This window comes from Dictyostelium purpureum, assembly GCF_000190715.1.
Source record: "Dictyostelium purpureum unplaced genomic scaffold DICPUscaffold_472, whole genome shotgun sequence".
Taxonomy (NCBI): Eukaryota; Evosea; class Eumycetozoa; order Dictyosteliales; family Dictyosteliaceae; genus Dictyostelium; species Dictyostelium purpureum.
The window spans coordinates 1-21,920 of NW_003519806.1; the positions used below are offsets into that span (position 1 = coordinate 1).

The 21,920-nt window shown below is 22.8% G+C and overlaps 5 protein-coding genes across 5 annotated transcripts; 1 reads left to right on the forward strand and 4 right to left on the reverse strand.

Moving 5' to 3' along the window:
• Positions 1 to 8,177: 8,177 nt before the first annotated feature.
• On the reverse strand, positions 8,178 to 10,205 carry DICPUDRAFT_158763 (uncharacterized protein; the record flags this gene model as incomplete). Its single annotated transcript, XM_003293797.1, has 2 exons — positions 8,178 to 9,472; positions 9,554 to 10,205. 2 exons carry the CDS (start codon positions 10,203 to 10,205, stop codon positions 8,178 to 8,180), a joined length of 1,947 nt encoding a protein of 648 aa, XP_003293845.1.
• Positions 10,206 to 10,748: 543 nt separating this feature from the next.
• On the reverse strand, positions 10,749 to 14,261 carry DICPUDRAFT_158764 (uncharacterized protein; the record flags this gene model as incomplete). The annotated part of the gene is made up of 3 exons (XM_003293798.1): positions 10,749 to 10,762; positions 11,204 to 12,409; positions 12,488 to 14,261. The coding sequence occupies 3 exons, from the start codon at positions 14,259 to 14,261 to the stop codon at positions 10,749 to 10,751; spliced, it is 2,994 nt and encodes a 997-aa protein (XP_003293846.1).
• Positions 14,262 to 14,740: 479 nt separating this feature from the next.
• DICPUDRAFT_42599 (uncharacterized protein) lies at positions 14,741 to 15,841 on the forward strand (the record flags this gene model as incomplete). The annotated part of the gene is made up of 2 exons (XM_003293796.1): positions 14,741 to 14,886; positions 14,950 to 15,841. 2 exons carry the CDS (start codon positions 14,741 to 14,743, stop codon positions 15,839 to 15,841), a joined length of 1,038 nt encoding a protein of 345 aa, XP_003293844.1.
• Positions 15,842 to 16,206: 365 nt separating this feature from the next.
• On the reverse strand, positions 16,207 to 16,551 carry DICPUDRAFT_84363 (uncharacterized protein; the record flags this gene model as incomplete). The annotated part of the gene is made up of 1 exon (XM_003293799.1): positions 16,207 to 16,551. One exon carries the CDS (start codon positions 16,549 to 16,551, stop codon positions 16,207 to 16,209), a length of 345 nt encoding a protein of 114 aa, XP_003293847.1.
• A 1,452-nt stretch (positions 16,552 to 18,003) lies between these two features.
• Positions 18,004 to 18,510, reverse strand: DICPUDRAFT_42595 (uncharacterized protein; the record flags this gene model as incomplete). Its single annotated transcript, XM_003293800.1, has 1 exon — positions 18,004 to 18,510. The coding sequence occupies one exon, from the start codon at positions 18,508 to 18,510 to the stop codon at positions 18,004 to 18,006; it is 507 nt and encodes a 168-aa protein (XP_003293848.1).
• Between the last annotated feature and the right edge of the window lie 3,410 nt (positions 18,511 to 21,920).

Here is a 21,920-nt window from a genome sequence, read left to right on the forward strand (position 1 = left end):
ATAAGAAAAAGAAATTTTTTTTTCTTTTTTTGATTTTTTTTTCTTTTAAAATATATATTTTTGTGGGTGTATGGGCAAAACTATAGATATTATTGATGATTGAGAAAAAAAAAATTTTAAAAAAGAAAAAAAAAAAATAAAAAAATCCACAACCATACAAAAATTGATTGAAAAAAGTGATGATTGAAAAAAAAGGTGGAATAAAAATATTTAAAAAGATTAAAACTAGGTTTTTTTAATATCGTTTTGCTGTTAAAAATTATTATATATATATAGAAATAATAATAAAAATAAAAAAAAAATAAAAAACAAAAAAGAATAAAAAAGATTTATTGTTTGTTATTTATTTATTAAATTTTATAACATTAAAATAAAATAAAATTAATTAATTAAATTTTAAAAATATATAAACAAACAAAAAAAGAAAAAAATAAAAAAATAATTATAATATTTTTAAAAAAAAATTGGAAAAAAATTACAATACTATGTAATAGTAGTGAAAAAAATAAAGAAAATTAATAGTGAGTGCGAAAATTAAATGTGTGTGATAGAAGAATGTATTGGGAGTTTATTTATATATTTATATATATATCTATAATATATTAAATAACAAAAAAAAATAATTTTAAATAATGAAAAAAAAAAAAAAAAGAAAAAAAATAATTCTTTTATGGATAATTATAATGTTATATTTTTTAAAAAAAAATCACTTCAAACACACATTGATAGTACTTTATATTAATTTGCCCAAACACACACACATAGAAACAACACACATAATATAGAAGAAAAACAAAAAAAAAAAAAAATAAACACACACTCACACATACACACAATTTGATTTCAAAATACACCAAAAAATATTAATATATTGGGTTTTTAAAAAAAAATTGTATCTATAATCTATTATTGAAATGGATAAAAAAAATGAAAATAAAGAAAAAAAAAAAATAAAAAAAAAGAATAAATGTTACATTTATATCCAAATATAGTGATGGAAGTAAATAAATTATTGTAACATTCCTTTTTTAGATTTACTTTACCCCCATCATTACTATTTTTTTTTTTGATTTATTATTATATATATGTACATAATAATATTGAGTTTTAAAATAGTAGCGATGATATAATACCAAAAAAATATTTAATGTGTGCATAAAATAATAAGACTCAAAAATTGAGACAAAAGGAATATCAAAAATGGGGTAAACACTCTACACAAGAACACCTTTGTTTTTATGTAACAGAGGTGCAAACAAACACACATATTGACACACTCTCTATAAACATATTAAAAACATACACAATTATTTAAAAATGGTGTTGCATGGCATAATCATCGTTGATGTAAGAATAAAATAATGAATAAAAATAAATAATAATTATTTATTTTTATAAGAAAAAAAAAAAAAAAAAAAAAAGAATGAATAGAATATTTTTTAACAACAGAGAAATAAAAAGAATAAAACAAAAGTACAAAGTTTCTTTAGGTGAAAATTATTATATGAATTTAAAATAAAATAATAATATATATAACCACAATATTGTTATGATGATGTAATGTTGGGTGAGATGATATTTATTGGTACCTTTATTATTTTTATTTTTTTTATTTGATAGCTTAAGGGAAGTTATTTTAGTGATTTACTTTCTAAAATACTATAAACTTGACAAATACAATAAGAGATAAACAAATGAAGACCATACGGTAGTATGACAATTGTTTATTAAAATAAATTAAAAAATTTGAAAAAATAAAAATTAACAAATAAAAATAAAATTAATGTGTTTGTAAATTCAACAACTTTAGTAGTAAAATAGTAAACAATTGTTATTATTTATATAAAGAATCATAATAAAAAAAATAAAAAATAAAAAAATGATTCTTGAGTTATATTTTTATTTTTATTTTCAGAGTGGGTGTGTGTGCATTGATGGGTACTATTTTTATTTTGGAGCAAGTAAACAAACACACAGGTGTGGTTATATAATTTCGAAAAAATAAATATTTTTATACATATAAAAACAAATAAAGTATTTACTGACATAAAAATACACCTTTGTTAGGATATATACTTTTTCTTTTTTTTTTTTATTAATTAATAAAGTGCTAATATATGTGTTATTAATAATGGAAGCAATAATGCAAAGGGAAACTAATGTAATTATTGGAGCTTGTGTCTTTAATATATATGTAAGAGAGTGTGTGTGTGTGTGATTTGAAATTTGAAGGGTTAATATTTCAATTTAACTCGATTATTTTTTTTTTATATTATTGTTTTTTATTTGGTGTCGAACAAAGAAGGATAACATATGAAACATGTGTTCAACCATTATAAAAATAACAACATATACATATAAAGTAAATCTTTTATATAGGGTGTTTTTTAGTGGGTGTGAGTTTTTGTTTTTGTGTTAGTGTTAGTGTGTGTATGTGTATTGAATTTTAATAAGTTTTGTGTGTGAAAGGGGTTGATTTTTTTGCCTATTATTACTACAATGTTACTATAAATTTTATTTATAAATAATTATTTTTTTTTAAAAAAAAACAGTTATTTGAAAATCAAAGTAATGTTTAACGAGTGATTCTGTTAAAAAATTCTGATTATAATCAGATATATTACAATAATAAAAATAGCATAAATTTTTTTTTTATAATAATCAATTTGATAAACACAAAGCACACATTGACAAAAAAAGAAATAATTTAAATTATTTTTATATATATATGTTAACAAAAATTTAAAAATATATTATATATTTATATTATTGACATGTATAATTACATTTACAGTTTTAAATCAGTTTGTTAGTGTTTGGTTTTCTGATGCTATTCTAAACACGTGCACTACCTTTTTTTTTAATTTTTTTTTTTTTTCAGTTTTATTATTATTTCTGTGCTAAATGTGTCTATGCGATATTGAATATGAGATTTTTCTAATTTTCTATTCCTAAATTTCTTTAATTTATTTTCTATATTCCTTTTTCTGTTTTTACTATTTTATTTTTGATGATATTGTTTTTTGAACCTAAAAGATTTATCTATTGATTTTTTTTTTTATTATTATATTAATTTAGTTGTAAATCAATAAAAATCTGTTGTTTATATTGTGATAAAGTTGAATTAATATTTATTATATTAATTTATAAAAATACAAAAATAACAATAAAAATAATTATAATTTTATTTATTATTTAAAATAATTTTAAAAAATATAAAATAATTATAAAAATACAAAAAAAAAACAAAAGAAAAAAGAAATGATAATTAATATTGATCAATATAATTATATTTGTTTTTTATAAAACTACATTTATTTGTAATTATTTATTTGTTTATTATTCAATTATTGGTTTTGTTTTTATTATAAATATTATTTACATTATTATAATACAAAAATGGTATTTTTATTTTTAATAATCATTATTATAATTCTATTCTTTAATATTTTATTTCAAAATATTTTTTTACAAATAAAATAATTTTTATAAATTATAGAATATTTTTTAAAATCACACACAAGGTTATTGTTTTATTAAAAATGGAGGTTATTAATTAATTAATTAATTAATTAATTAATAAATTAATTGATTAATTAATTTGATAAATTAATTAAAATAATTACGTACCTTTATTTATAAATAGATTTATAAGATTTTATAAAAATATTATTATTATTAGTGATTTATTTTATTATGATTTAGTTTTTTATATATTTAAATTGAGCTACTATAAACAAATACCAACACTAAACAAAACAAAAATGAAGAAAAGAGAGTTATTTATTTTATACAATATATTTTAAAATTAATTGGAATATTATTATTATAACAAATTGGTTTTTTTTTTATATTCTATAATTTTTTTATTTTATTTTACTATTGACAACAACAAAAACATAAGAATATGATATATAAATATTATTGAGTGAGTTTTTTTTAAGATATATTAAATGGTCTAAAATAAAAAAATAAAAAATAAAAATAAAAATACACAAAGATCTAATAAATAGAAAAAGACTCTAAAATATTTTTATATAAAAAAATAAATAAAAAAAATAAAAAAAAAGTGATAGAGTAATAGCTATTTTTATTTTATTTTTAAAAATAATTGCAACTATTAATATTTTACAAAAAAAAAAGAAAAAAAAAATAATAAAAAAAATTATTTATACAAATTTCAATAAATAAAAAACAAATAAAATGAAATAAAATAAAACAAAACAATTTAAAATAAATTATTTATTTAAAAAAATAAAATAAAATAAAATAAAAATAAAAATAATAAGATAATTTGAAATAAATGAAATAAATAAAAAAATAATTATGACTTTTATATTTTTATTGTACAGGATTTATATATAACACAAATATTATTTTTAATTTTTTACAAAGTTAACAAACATCTACAATCATATGAGATTTATAACAAAAAAAAAAAATATAAAAATAAAAAAAAAAAATAAATCCAAAATTAAAAATGAAGAAAAAAGAAAAAAGAAAAAATTTTAAGGGTATGAAATAATTATATAATGTGTTATTGTATTTTATTTACTATGTATTAAAAACAATTATTTCCATTGTTTAAATTTGTTTTTGGTTTTTGGTTTTTGGTTTTTTTTTGCTATATTTTAATTTTATTAATGGTGTGGGGAATATTTTATTTTTAAAATAATAATTATTAAATTAATTAAATAATAATAGTTTTGGCTAAATGTAAAAGTAGGACCCACATTAGAACTTACTTCGTTGGTTGTATGTTTTTGTTTTTGTTTTTTTGTTTTTTTGTTTTTTATTTTTTATTTTGTTTTGTGTTTTTGTTCTTTTTAGATATCTTTTATTAATCTATTAGAAGGGTTGGATATGGTGTATGATTTGGGTGTTTAATGGACAATGATAAAAATGTGTTGTGTGTGCATTAAACAATGTTTTTAAATACCCACACATAAATGTTCTATATTCTATAGCATTTAAAAAAGATGGTCATTTTTATGTGTGTGAGTGGATGTGTGGTGGTGTATTGGTGGTGAATGTGGAATGAAAATTCTTGTTGTGGAAGGTTATGTGTGTGGTGGATATAATGATTGAAATTTCAATACCACAATATTAAAATATTTTGATTAATTGTTATTAGATAAAACAAAATGTTTTTCCACCATTACTAATACTACTATTTTATTACCTTTATTTCTACAGAAACACAAAATATTGTGTTGAATTGTTGACCCACAAAAAAAATAAAAATGAAATGAAAAAAAAGAGAGGGATTATAAAAAAAAAATAAAATAAAAATAAAATAAAAATAAAAAAAGATTTGGTGTGTGGTGACAAAGATAATTTTGTGGTATGGGTTTTAGTTTGTTGTTTATAATTTCAAGTTTTGGGAATTATTATAACATCATTTATATGATATTTAATTAAAAATGAATAAAAAAAGGTAAAAAATTATTACTTTTTAAAAGAAAAATAAAGAACTATGCAGGAGGAAAAGTGTCTGTGATAAAAAGTGATAGCTAAGTGAGTGTTTATAGGTTGTGATAGAATTTCCATGAGCTTTACAATAAATAATTTATGTATAGGTATATTTTATTTATATAGTTTGTGTTTAGATTGCTGATTTAAAATCCACCTAATTTCTCCACTGTGTGTGTATGTATGTGTTGTGTGTGTCTGTAGTTTTTTATGAATATTCATAATTTTTATTTTAAATTGTATGGTTTTTTTTTTTTTTTTTTTAGATTTAAAAAAATAAAAATAAAATTTTTGATTGTGCGTGTGAGTGTGGGTGATTATATGGGTGTGGTGTTTATTTAATCTTCATACCTTTTTGTTTTTTTTGTATAAAACAAAAGAAAAAAAAATTGGGTGATGTATTGTATTTTTATTATTATTATTATTATTATTCCTATTACTAAGATCTAAAATTAAAAAAAATTTTAAAAAAAAAAAATTTTCAAAAAAAATTTTAAAAAATTTTTTTATTTTTTAAAAAATTTTATTTTTTTGTTGGGTTTGTTTATTTAAAAAGATCAAACCTTTACAAAATGAACACTCACAATACTAAACTATAAACACAAACAAACAATAACTATACTTGAAAAAGTTTGCCAATAATTTATTTTTACTTTTTGATGGAAACGCAGAAAGTTGATTTAAAAATTTTAAAGTCTTTTCTTAATAGATAATAATTGATTAAATCTTTTAACAAACACACACAATCACACAAATTAAAAATATAAACAAAAACAATGAAACAATATAAAATTGGACAAATCCACTAAAAAAATTAACTGATTATTATTTTATTATTTATGATTGTTATTATATATAATATAATGATGATTTGATTACCAAAATTTAATATACTACTTTTTAGAAAAATTAAAAAAAAATTGTTTATTTATATCTTTTTCTTTTAAAAAATTTAAAAAAAATTAATTTTTTAAAAATAGTTTTTAAAATATTTTTTTTTTTTTTGATTTGGTTAGGTTCAATCTACATATACATAATATTTTCTCCAAAGAACCACAATCACAATATATATATATTTCTACTAAAATACATATATAAAGAATTAAAAAAAAAAAAAAAAAAAAAAAATTTTATCAAATAATGATTTCCTATTTCCTTCTTTTTTATTGATATATCTTAAATATTGTTTTTTTATATAAATAAAAATAAAAAAAATAAAAAAAAATAAAATTAAAAAAAAAAAAAAAAAAAAAAAAGAAAAACTATTTAAATTTAAAAAAAATAAAGATATTATAAAATTTTTAATAAAAAAAAAGAAAAAAAAATTTTAAATAAAAAAAAATAAATATAAAAAAAAAAAAAAATAAAAAAAATAAAAAAGAGAAAAAAGTGATATTAATATCTAATCACGCCCAATACAATCAACACAATCAAAAAAAAAAAAAAAAAAAATGGTTAAATTCTTTTTTTTTTTTTTTAAAACTTTTTTTAATAATAATTAAATACCCTGCAAAGATTATAATAGGAATAAAGTGATTGGTTTAAACTATTTAGGCTGCAACATATGAAAAAAAAAAAACATCAATTTGGGTTATTGTGTGAGAGTTTGAATTCAACAAATTTTTTTATTAATAATATGCAATAAAAAAATAAAAAGTGAAAAAAAAGTGAGTGATCACACAATCACAAAAAAATCATATAAATTATTATTTTAATTTAAAAAAAAAAAAAAAAAAATCAGATATTTTTTGTGTATAACGAAAAATTTATTAACTATTTTTTAAATTGTATTGTGCTTCTCTTTTATAATAATTATGGCCATATAATATTTTTGTATGGTTGTTGGTGAATTTCATGTGTAAAAATAATCTCAAGGCAAAAAGAGATTAACTTTGAGCACCAAGTCAGTGCATCCACGTGAAAGCATGCTAATTATAGAGCACCTTTCCTCTTATTTAAAGATAAATCTTTTTTCTTTTTATAATTTGTGCTTCTTAAATTAAGATTATTTTTATTAATAATAAACTTAAATTTAATAAAAAACAATGCTATTTTTTTTTTTTTTACTTTATTTTTATTTAAATTTTAAATTAAAATTTTTTTTTCTCAATAAAATAAGTAAATAATCAAAGAAATATTAAAAATAAAATATAAAAAAATAATATCAATTGATATTATTTTGATTTTTAACCTAAAATAATTAAATAATAATAATAGTAATAATAATAATAGTAATAATAATAATAATAATAATAATAATAATAATAATAATAATAATAATAATAATAATAATAATAATAATAATAATAATAATATTATAAAATTTGAAAGCTACACACAACTTTTTTCTTTTTATTATAATTATTTATATTTGCAGGTTATTTTGAAAGAGGTTTTTTTTTTCGTATTTTTAAAATTTTTTTTTCTTCCAACTCAATATGGATGCCAAAGATTTAAAAATTATTATCATAAAAAAAAAAAAAAAAAAAAAAAAAAAAAAAAAAAAAAAATCAATTTTTTTTTTATGATAATCAAAAAAAATGGTTGATGTGAAATTTATAAATTTCGTATAAATGATGATGTTATTAAATTAATTTATTTTTATTTTACACAAGAATTTTTTTATTTTTTTTTTTTTTCAAAAAAAAAAATTATAATTGAATTTTTACTGAATATATTGAAGTGGCAGATAATTGTGAGTTTATTTAATAATTTCTATTTAAACCATATCTAAATTCTTGAATATAGTCTGATTGAGCAATTGGAGCATGAATAAATTGTTCTGGGACATTGAAAGAGTTTACGAGATCTAAACCAATTGGTAACATTTCAGCACATAAAATGTTGATTGAATCTTGAACTTTTTGGGCAGTTTGGGTGGCAATACCATCGTGACAAAGGAAGTAACCAAGGTCTTCATTGACTTTCCAACTGAAGAAAAGATTTCTGCAGAGTTCTAAAACTGGCTTAGTTGATGATGGAGCATTTTTAATACCTGCTTGGAATTCTTCTAATGTGATACGATCAACAAAGGCTTTACCGAGTTGGGTAACAACATCTAAACAAGTATTCCAACCTTGTTCTAATGAACGACCTTGATCGAGTTGGGCCATGATTCTGCTTGAAAGAGTTTGAACGAGGTTACTTTCTCTCCATTTGAGTGATTGAATTTGGAAGTCATAGCTGTGAATGTTTGAATCGTGATTGGCACTGGTTAAGGTGTAACGACCCTTTTGGAGTTCAACTAAAAGATTACGTGAAACTTGTTGGAGGAGTACGTGGTTGTCACCTTCGTAGGTCATATCAATTTCGAGATCAGATTTGAAAAGGGCGATTTGATTGAATGATGAGAAACCTTGACCACCACAGCATTCACGACATAATTGAAGAATGTTAGTTTTCATCCATGAAACAACGGCTTTAAGACCTGATGACCAGATGTGAACATCTTTAACATTTTGTGAGTTTTTATTTGGTTCGCAATAGAGTCTCTTTAATTTTTCTACTGAAAAGGTGAAAGCAACAGATGAGGCAATCATTGGGAAGAGTCTACGTTGATGGGTAAGGTATTCAATGATACGAATTTCATTACCTTTTGAACCAAATTGTCTTCTAGAGTAGGCATAACGAGTAGCAATCATAAGAGCCATTTTTGAAACATTAAGAGCTGATGTACTGATTAATACTCTACCACCTACTAATGGAGCAACCATAGCACCAAATCTTTTACCTTTGCTTTGGATTGATGAAACATAGGTACCATCCTTTTGAACATCACCAAATTTATTTAATAAATTATCTCTTGGAATACGTTTATTATCAAACCAAATTCTACCATTATCAACACCTTGTAAACCTAATTTGTGACCATTATCCATAATTCTGACATTTTGGGCAATAGTACCATCTGGATTACGAATTGGTACAACAAATACATGAACACCATAGTGAACATTGTCAATATATAATTGGGCAAATACTGAACAAGCTTGACCATGTACTAAAAAATTATAATAATAATAATAAATTATTATTAATAATATGTTTATGTGTATATAAATTTATATGAACAAATACTTACAAGCAGCATTACCAATCCAGAATTTTTGAGCTGAATCTGATGGAGTGTTAATAATAAACTCTTCAGTGTTTTTGTCATAGGTGGCAGTAGTTTCTACACCTTGGACATTTGAACCATGACCTAATTCAGTCATACCAAAACAACCTGGTAATTTCCATGAATCGATATCTTTAATATATTTGAGATGATGTTTTTCAGTACCTAAATTTAAAACAGCATTACCAAATAATGAAAAGTGTACACCTAATTTAACAGATAATGATGGATCGCAAAGATTTAACATTTCTAAAGATACTAAATATTTCATTGGATCTCTATTGAATTCTGCGAGTGAAATTGCACCAGCTTTGATAACTTTGATGGCTCTTTGAAGAGTAAGCTCTCTCCATTCTTGAACATTCATATTATATTTTGGTGCAAAGATTGGATCTTTTAATAATTCTAAAAGGTTTTTCTTGGCAACTCTAATGTGTTCTGGTGCTGATTCTAAATATTGTGAAAGCTCTTGTTTGTTCCATTTTGGGATTGAACTATTTGATGAAATTGTATTAACTTCTAAATCAGCTGAACAATCTACCATTTCAATACCACCATTATTGGTTGGTTGTAAATGATTGACAATATTCTTTAATCTTTGTTCGTATGATTCCATTTTACTATATGTATATATATAAATTTACAATAAAAAAAAAAAAAAGTTTAATTTTTTTTTGGTATTATTTCTATAAAAATAAATCAAAAAAAAAATAACTAAAATAAATATATATTAGTATATATATTTATAAATCTATTTATGTATTGGTTTATTAGTTATTACTGAATACAATAATTTCGAATGAATTAGTGTGGGTAAAAAAATTAATGAAATTTTGTGTAATTTAATTTTTTATATATAAAAAAAAAAAAATTTTAATTTTTTTTTTTATTTTTAATTTTTTTTATTTATTTTTTTATTTATTTAATTATAAAATTTTAAGATATATGGCAATATAAATATACATATATGTAAAAGAATGTTATTTGAAAACTATTTTATGAAGCCATATTTATATGTCCATATTTTATCCATATTTTATTTGTGCGTAATCGTTTTTTTTTTTTTTTTTTTGATTTAAATAAATAAAAAAATTGTAGTTTTGTTAATACTTTACTTTAAGATGAATATATTAGAATGAGTGTATGTTTTAAAATATGATTAATTCAAATTTGCTAAAAAAAAAAATAAAAAAAATAATTGAAAAAAAAAAAAAAAAAAAATTAAAAATAAAAAAAAATAAAAAAATGTTGCGCATGTCGTTTGGAAATTCCTTTTTATGGGGAGACATGGTGCTATTTTCTGGCTCATTCATTTGAAATTTCGCTGCCAAAAAAATAAAAAAAAGAAATTTTTATTTATTTTAAAAGAAAAAACCCTTCGCTTAGATAATTTATATATTTATGATGATACCAATACAAAAAGATAATAGAAATTAATGAAATATCGAACAAAAATACCAGGTGATAGCAATGATAAAATACTATGCAAAAAAGATAACTGTTATCTTTTCAAAAAAAGATATAAAAAAAAAAAAAAAAATTTTTATAATAATAAATACTAATACTAAATTATTTTTTATTTTTTTTATTTTTATTTTTATTTTTTATACTGACAATAATATTGAGACCATAAAGATAATTCGGAGGTATCAACACGAATTGGTGGTTCGTTGATTGATGTTTGTGCATTATAGTTTTTGTTCAAGTATGGTTGAACATTTTGATTAATATAAGACCAGATACTTGTGGTTTTTGTAGATAAATTTGCAGAGACCCTTTTTTCCTCGCAGTCAAATAAAAAGGTACCAAAACGACAAGAGTAGAGATGATGTAAAATTTCCATTAAATAGATGCCATTAAATTCGAATGATGTTGGGTTTTGCTCCATAATTTGCCAAACACAATCTATAAATTGAAGGAAAATGGGTGAATATTCTTCGCTTTTATAATTTTTACTACCATGACCAATTCTCGATTCAAACTTATGTCCAAATGATAACCATTCTTTTTCTATTAATACTTGAAAACCAATGATTGATCTATAGTATGGATCCAACAAAATCTGTGCCAAAGATGTTAATTGACTGGTACGATCCCACCCATCGGAACAATGGACAACAATTGATGATTTGAAAAATTGAATTAAATCTACAATATCGACAGCTGCATATGTAATAGCTCTAATATTTTCAAGCCAGTCTCTTTTAGCATCTTCAAGGTTGTATTTGTTAACTTCATCGCTGTTATTTGAATTGTTTGTATTATCAACTTCTTGTTGTTGATGTTGTTGATCATTCATAATTGCTTTAAATAGTTTCTTTTGACAAGATCTCATTTTGTGAATGTTTTCGATATCTAAAAATTTTAATACACAGTTGTTATAGGTGTCATTGTTTGTATCTTCATAACCTAAACCCATTACTTGATTAGCTACAGCATTTAATTGTGGTCTTGCGTCCATAATATAAACCTTTTCGGATGCAGGATTGGCTAAACGAATTGATTCGATCATTTTTTCATCATCAAGTGATCTTTTTTTAGAAATACCAACTACTGGTTGACTACAACGTGATATAGTTGCATTTGATGTTGAGCTTTTCCATACTAACGCAGGAATTCTACCCTTGCTTCTAAATGATGTTTCATTAATTAATTCTTGATCACTAATTCTTTTTGGAACAACAATTACACTTGGATATGTTGGTGAATAGTTATAATCTTTATTAAAATGGCTAATTCTCCATTCTTCATTTGGTATACCCAATCTTTCAAATTCTTTAATTGGATTATAAATTTGCCAACCATCACCACCAAGAATTTCTTTTGTAATGTAAAAAAAAAAAAGTTAATAAATAATATAATTAATTATATTATTTAAATAAATAGTTTAATAAATACCTTCGTTATAAAAGCAAAAAAGTTGATTATATTTTTTAAATATTAAAGATTCTAAAATTTCTAATAATCTTGAATTGGCTTTTTGTTGCGATGAACCTGGTAAGTGCATAAATCTAACCTTATTGAAATCTTTACAGTAGAGTTCGAATGCATAATATTTAACTTTATCCAAGGTAAAACCAGTACACTTGACAATTTTTGAGATCATTGTTAATGGAATCGAAAGAGTGGCATTGGTTGAATCTATGGTGGAGGCAAAATAAAATCTATAGTTTGTAATTGTGATACTACCAATTGTACCTGCATTTTGATGAACACGAATAATACTTTGTGAGAAATATAAAATCTCTTCTGAATGTAATAAGTTTAAATTTGAACTTATATTGCTATCTAAAATGGTTTGTTTTCTATTAGGTGTTGCTGTTGTTGTGGTAGTGTTGTTAGAGGTGGTATTGGAGGATGAGGGGCTTTGATCTAACTGTTGATTTGAGGAAATTAAAAATGAAGAAGATGGGGTGGAGTTTTTTGAAGAGTTTGAATCTAAATCAATGAGTTTTGAATCGATATTTAAATCTTTACATGTTGTTTTTGCTAATTCAGATTCTAAAAGTTGAATTTCTTTTTCTGTGGTGTTATTATTATTTGATTGACTATCAATAACTTCATCATCTTTATATTGTTTTTTAACTGATTTTCTATTTAATAGTTTATTATTTCCTAATTTAATTTTTTGGGATGGGCTTTGTTTATCTTTTAAATATTTAAAAGTTTCTTTTTCTATAGTTAAAATCCATTGTTCTAAAATTGAATCTGAATCCGATGAAATATAATAAATATCATTATCATTAGTTTGCTGGTTATTATTATTATTATTGTCTATATTATTGGTATTATTAAAATTATTTATATTATTGCTAATATCAGAATGATGAATTTTATGACTAAAGCTTTTTCCTTTTGAAAGGAATAAATATTTGGATTGATTGTTTTGGTCAGAGTTATTTTCATTAATTTCGATGCATGTTCTATCTTGTTTTGTGATGGTTTTAGTAATACAATGGCAGAGCTGAATGACACCTCTTGCCTCCATGTATGGTTGTTCTCTATTTTTGAAAAAGAATAGATTTGAGTTTACAGCAACAAAGTAGACCTTAACCCATTGTTTTTTAGTACCAAGGTATTTTCCAGGCCTCAATAAATAAAGGTAACCTTCTTTTGATGGGTTAATAATGGTACGGAGTGATGGGGAGAAATTTGGGTCTAAAAATACCTTAAGATTTCTAGAGAGTTTGGCAGGTTGTGATAGTGTTATAGATGTGAGAAATTTTTGTAACTGTTCTTTACGATTCTTTATAAAGTTTGGATTCATATTTCCGATTAATTTCTTTGATGGAAATTCGAATGATGCTAATGAGGGAACTTCATTTTGTATTTGTATTGAAAATACTCTAAAGTGTTTATAACGTCTTACAATTTCCCATTGGTTATTATCTGATCGTACTTTAATAACATAAACTGTATAGGATTTCTGTTTTTCATAAACAGTTTCAGTTGATGATATGGTTAAATTTAATTGACTATTTTTTGAAATTGGTACCAAAACTGAACTGCTATAATATGATGGATCTACAAAGCCTTTTGATTTAAATGCACCACCTCTTGAAAATGTTCCAGTGAATGTCGTTACACTTCCATTGGTCCAACCGTTGTTTGCTTCATTTTGTTGTTGCTGTTCTGCTGGTGGATGGTATATGGTTTGTTTATCACTATCCATTATATAGTTAATATATTGTAAGTACAATATATATTATTATTTAGAATATAAATATTTAAATTATTATTGTACTAAAAAAAAAAATTATCGATAATAATTATTTGTATTATAAAAAAAAAAAAAACTTAAAAATGAAAAAAAAAAAAAAAAAATATCTGAGAAATTTTTTTATTTTTTTTTATTTTATTTTTTTTAAATTTTTTAAAATTTTTATAAATTAATTTAATTTTTTATTTTATTACAAATATGAACCAAAAAAGCAGTTTAAATTTGATTACAAGTTTTATAAGGGGTAAATTATATGTTTTTATTTGAATTAAAAAAAAAAAGGAAAATAATTTATTAAAAATTTTTAATTTTAATTTAATTTTACTTATTTTATTTATTTATTTATTTATTTATTTATTTATTTATTTATTTATTTATTTAATTACTCAGCACCAAATAAAAATAATTTAAATATCATAAATGGGTTAAAAATGAAGGGTGTCTTTTTGGATAGGTATGGGGAATCATTGGACAATTTATCATATAAAACAGATATACCAGTTTATAATCCACAAAAATCTCAAGTTTTAATCAAAGTTAAATCCACATCTATCAATCCATTAGATAATGTTATGAGGTAAGTTTGCATTTTTATTAATAAAAAACAAAACTATGAAATAACATTTTTTTATTTTTAAAGAAAAGGGTATGCACAGAGTATTGTGGATTTAAAACTAAAATTACCATATATATTGGGTAGAGAGTGCAGTGGAGAAATTGTTAGAATGGGTGACGATGTTTGGGATTTTGAAGTTGGGGATCAAGTTTGGTCAGCAACAGCACCATTTTCAAATGGGTCACATTGTGAATATGTTTTAGTTAATGAAAGCGAGATATCCAAGAAACCAAAGAATTTATCATATCAAGAGGCAGCATCAATACCTTTTACATCACTAACAGCGTGGAATGCAATTTTTAATGTATCAGCCACAGTAACACCTGAAAAAAGAGTTTTAGTCAATGGTGGAAATGGAGGTGTTGGTTTTTTTATTATTAATTTATTAAAAAAACATTTAGGTGTCCATCATGTTACAGCCACTTGCAGACCACAGCATTTTGAAAAGTTAAAACTAATAGCAGGAGCAGATCAAACTATTGATTATAACGAAGCATCACTTTTAGGTAAAACCGATACCCAATTGTACGATATTGTGTTTAATTGTGTTGATGGTGGCGAAGCAATGGAGTTTAAATGTGTGGAGGTTTTAAAAAATGGTGGTAATCTTATTGGATTTAATGGGCCAATGGTCAGATACAGCGATAAAGATGGTATACTACAAGGACTTACAATGGGTGTTATGGAATCAAATAAAGTATCGGAAAAAATAAAGCAAAAGTTCAACAAATCAATCAAAGTGGACTACACTCTCTTCACACCATCTGGTGAAACATTAAAAGAAATTTCAAAGCTTTACGAAAATAAAATATTATTACCAAATATTGATAAACAATTTCATTTATCTGATATTAAATCTGCATATCAATGTTTCGAATCCTCAAGTTCAAATGGAAAAGTTATAATTAATATTTAAATTTAATAAAATAAATAAATATTATAATATAAAATTAAAATAAAAAAAAGTAATTTTAAAACTATTATTTATCTATAATAATAAAAAATTAAAATTAAAAAAAAATAAATATAAATAAAATGAAAAAGACATTTAATAGTAAAGAAATTGTTAAATCACTTTTTATTATAATTGTTTTAAATTTATATTATAATTAATTAATTTGGTTTATAGAAATATTGATTGATTCTAATTGTGCCTAGATCTTTTTTACCAGTATTAATGGAGGGCGAGGTTTTCCATAATCCTTGATTGCTCCAATAGTTGATTTAAATCTATAAATTGTTGCTGTAGTTGTTTTGATTATGGTGAATGAACATTAAAGTTTAGTGGACTTCCAGAAGTGGTGATTTTTGATATTCCCTAATTTGGTCAATAATTACGAAAGCTTCAGTGTTTTTACCTTCTCTTCCTAAAATTATTTTATTTCTATCATAATTGCTTGGCCAGAGCGAATTAATGATATTCATAAAATAGTTGATTAGGTTGATTGGCGTCATTAGTGTTGACTTGATATAAATATTTGATGACAGGCTTTGAATTGCGACCACATATACTAAAAATACAACAGATATTGCACAACTTGACACAGTAGGTCCCAAATTATTTGATGAGTTCGGAATATATACCACTTGATACCATTTTATCAAAAACAGAGCTTGATGAAACATGATTCTACACTATTGGATACAATAGACTCTACAGCTTGATGAGGCAGATTCGTTACTTCTACCTTTGATAAACAAATAATTCACTATCTGGTGTAAGATTCTTAAGCACTACTTGATACAATGGGTTTCACACTTGATGCAACTGATTCTAAGATACTGTACCAATATATCATACACTTCTCGAATCAGGCTCTGTTTTATTACCACTTATTGAAATAGGTTACCATACTTGATTTACACTAAATATAATAAAATTTAATTTGTGTTAGTGTTGTGTTCATCTACGAATCCCATTTTTATATAGATTTTTTGTTTTAAAATAATGTGCTTATTTACTTACTTGAAGGCTTTTTAAATCTATTATTATTGACCTAGGATCATTTTTTTGAAATATTTATGCATTTATTGTGTGATGCAAAAAATAAAATGAAGAAATATAAATTTTTTTTTATTTAAAAAAAAAAATATTAAAAAAATCAAAAAAATAAAATTTTTTTAAAATTAAAAAAAAAAGCTAGCTTGCAAGATTATTGGCTAAATAAATCGACTATACTGCAGTGATTATATATTACAACCTTGATAATAATTAAATAAAATAAAAAATAAAATAAAAAGATTATTAATATAAATAAATAAAAATATTAATAAATATAACATACCTAAGTTATTGAGCTACACTTTAAATATTACTTGGACCACCATTTGACCAATTACTTTTACTATTTGAACTACTACTTAAAATATTATTTGACCCACCAATTGAACCACCAATTGAACTGCTATTTGACTACCAACTGACTGATTGTTTTAACCAATCTTAGAATTAAGATGAAAGATACCACATGGACCACTACTTGACCGGTTACTTTAAACCAAATTTTGAATTACGATGTGAAAAACCACTTGAACCACCATTTGAATTACGATGAAAATTACCACTAGAACCACACTTGACCGGTTATTTGAACCAACATTTGAATTGTGATGTGAACTACCACTTGAACCACCACTTAACCGATTACTTGAACCATTTGAACCACCGTTTGAACCACACTTGATCGATTAGTGGAACCACCATTGGGACCTTAAATTAAATTTGCTATAGGCTATTTGATACGTTTGGGCGATTGTTTTTCAGATGCTGCTTATATTTTTTCCAAATGACTAATGATGGTTATTAATATATGTTTAAAATTAATTTTTAAAAATAATATTATATTACATACCATTTTCTGTCTATAAATTATTGATTAGGTGTACTAATACCGAAATTTATAAGACCAATGTCAAAACATGCTGTGAAGAGAGCGAAATCTATTGTATTAAAAAAATAAATTAATAATTTATAAAAAAATTATAAAAAATAAAAAAAAAAGAAAATATAATTATTTACCTTTAATGTTTTTATAATGTACCTCGAATTACTTTATATATTGGACCATAATTTTTTAATTATAAAACTTGGCGTAAGGAACCATAGTGTTGTTCTGCATGGTGAGACAAAATAATAGCTCTAGAGTTTTCAATTGAACGTGGAGTTATTTCAATGAAAAAGCTGCTGTTAGATTCAACTGATGAGATAACAGTAATTTGAGATTTGAAAATCTCAGCAGCGGCGAGTAATGTTAAGTGGTCTCCCCATGTACCCCTTCTTGCCATTTGGTTGCAGTACTTATACCAGCTGGTGGCATTGGCAAATTCGTATATTTTGGCACCATTTGAAAGGGTTAAATTTTTGTTTTTCATGAGCCATGTAACAATAGCTCTTCTAATTTCCATACTATGGTTTAAATCGCCATATATTTGGTCAGATAAGGCATGCATCTGACAATTGCCATCACCTGGGATGACTGTACGGTTCTCTAAACCGTAGAGCTCCAAACGTTCATTTAAACGTTTTATAGCTTTATCTTCTGGTGGTGGTTGAGGAGTATTGACTGTCCCTGAGTCAATATCCATAGATCCATAAAATTGATTTTTATGATCAATAATATGTGAGTTTGTGTTTGATTGTGGTTGTGATTGTGGTTCCTCTTGTTGTAGCTTTTCATATGCATCCATAGCTCTAAATAATTTTTTATAATCAGGTATTGATGCAGTATGTTTTGGTTGTGGTTGTGGTGATTGTTGTTGTTGGAGTAGGACTGGGATTGGTTGTGGTTGTTGGACTGGGATTGGTTGTGGTTGTTGGACTGGGATTGGGAGTGGTTGTGGTTTCTGGAGTGGTTGTGGTTGCTGGAGTGGGAGTGGTTGCTGGAGTGGGAGTGGTTGTGATTGTTGGTTTTGTTGTGGTTGTGGTTCTGGTGTATTTTGTTGTGGTGGGTTATTTTTTTTATGGAATTCCTTATAAAATTCGTCGTCGTAGAAAAAGTCCTCGACGTTTTCGGTTCCATCTGGGTAGTAGCATTTGGTGGTGTTATTTCTGATTTTTCTAAAAAACCAATAAAAAATGAACAAAACAATGAAACAAATTACAATAGTATACATTTTTTATTAATTTACAAAATGAAAATACTATTTAAAAATCTAAATAAAAATAAATAACTGTTATTATATTTTTAAGGATGTGGATATATAAAAAATAATTTATTTAAAAAAAAATTTTTTTTTTTTTTTTTTTTAATATAATATACAAATAAAATATATAAATAATTATTAACAAAATAACAAAAAATAACAAATAATATAATAAAATAATTTACAAAGAATATATTTTTTTTTTTTTTTAAATATAATATACAAATAAAATATAATTACTTACAAATAAAAAATAATGTAATAAAATAATGATTATGCTATGAGTGAAGTTGAATATAAAAAAATAGTGTGTGTGTGTGGTTATTAAAGCTATTATTTTTAATAAAAAAAAATAAAAAAAATTTTTAAATATAATTTAAAAAAATATAAAAAATTAAAAAAATATAATAAATTAAAAAAACAATATATTAAATAAAAAAAAATTATAAATTACGAACTTAATTTTTATACAGATTACCATATAATCAACTAAAATAATAAAACTTTTATCTTTATAAATAAATAATTTCAAATTTTAAAGAAAAAACCGTTTCCCAATTAAAGGCAGTGATATCTGGTTTTACAATATTCAGATAAAAACTCATCAACACTTTTTAACAAAAAGAGTATTCAGATGCATTTAATTTTTTTATTATTGATATAATCACATAATATATAAAATAAATAATAAATATAATAATTAATAATTATATAATAAAACAAGTATAATATTTATTTAAATATGGATAATTTAGAAAGATTAAGATTTTTAAATGGCCTATAAAATAGATTAAGCAGATTTCAATCGCCAAATCCAGATAAACAACTACATTCAATTATTATTATTATTATTATTATTATTATTATTATTATTATTATTATTATTGTAATTATTTAATGTTATATAGTTCTGGAAGTAAAGATAAATCATCTTTTGCAAATTTACAATAAACTGTATACTGTATATATAATATATTCACTGTTTTATTTCCGTTTCTCTAATTTAAGTTTTATTTAAATTGAAGAAAAAAAAAATATTAAAAATGAATAATAATAATAAAAAATTAAAATTAATAGTTTTTATTTATTATGAAAATAATTTAACTTTCCAATAAGAATTGTTTGCAGGCGTTTTCCTGGATTTAACAGCTTCAGAGGCTCTTTTAGATTCTTCAGGAGTGAATTGCATGACTGTTGATAGTACTGGTAAAAGGCCATCGGTGTCATCAGTTTCAATATATTTTAATAAAATGTTTTTAAGATACTGTGGTTGAAGGTTTTGTAAATTAACATTTCTTTCTAGTGATCTAATTTCTTCTTTTAATAATTTTTCTTGTTCAAAGTGTCTTTGTTCCATTATTTCATTCTCTTTGACTTGTTGTCTTAAATGGTTAAGTTCAATTTGATATTTTCTTAATTCTTCATCTCTGTTAGCTTGTTGATTTGCATAGTTATGTAAAATATTTTCAACTTCTGATGGTGATTTGTAGCTATTATTATTATTATTATAGTTGTTATCGGAATAGTTATTTAAAAAGTTATTATTATTATTATTATTATTATTTGATTTTATTGGTGATTGAGCATTTAAACTATTATAAATTGATTTATTATTATTACTGAAATCTATTAAATGTTCTAAATTGAATTTTTCTTGTTCGCTTGGTGATAATGATGAAGATGTAGTGGTTGTAGTGGTTGTAGTGGTGGTAAAGGTATTGTTATTATTTGATGGTGAGGTTGTGTTACTATTTGATAGTGAGTATGGTGAAGATTTATTGTAATCGTCATTTGCAGGGTGTGGAGTGGCTGTATTTTCTTTTCTTGATTTTGAAAGTGAGTCGATCTCTTCATTTAATGATTCAATATATTTCTTTTGATCTTGTAATTGCTTGTCTTTTTCTCTCATAATTGAATTATTATTTCTTTTGAATAAGTTTAATTGTGATTGAAGTTCAATGAATTTCTCTTCTCTTTGATTTAATTCAGCTTCATGATCTTTCTTTAGTTGTTCAATGGTATCTTCTGATATACTACTATTGCTATCAGTGTTTTTAGCAGTTAATTCTTGGTTAATTTGTTTTTGATTATTTAATTCTTCTTTTAATGATTCTAAATTTTGATTAAAGTTTGAAATCTTTGAATTTAATATATTGATATTATCCTTTGATTCTTCCAAATTATCAAAAAGATTTGAAATTTCTTTTTTATATTTTGATTCTTGTTCATAGAGTTTGCTAATTTGATTATTTAATTCTTGCTTTTCGGTATCATAAGATTTCTTTAAATTTTCAATAATATCCTCATAGTTATCTTTCATATCGTTGACAATATAGTTATTTAAATAGTTTGATTCAATAGCTTCAACGGTTTCGGTAGTAGTTGTAGCGGTTGGTTGTTTATCTTGATTTTCTTCAGATTCTTGTTCGTTTGATTGTTGATATATTTCTTGTTCAATTTCATCTTCTTTAATTTCATCAAGATCTTTATTTTTAATTGTATAATAAACTTTGATTTTATATTCATTAAATTCATTTTGAACCAATCTTAATTCTTTTGTTGTATTTGCTAATTGATTTTCCAATAGCTTAATTCTTTGACTGTTATATTGATAGCTGTTTTTCATTTCATCATATTCATTGGTTAAAAGTTCGTTTTGAGAATGGCTAACTTCTTGTTTTTCAAGTGATTCTTTTAATGATTTAACTTCATTTGATTTATCAACTATTTGTTTCTTTAAATCTTGAACATGTTTTTGTGCACCAATTAATAATGATTTAAGTTTATTAATTTTCTCTTCTGATAATTTTAATTGTTGATTAATGGTGTCATTATTATTATTGTTATTATTG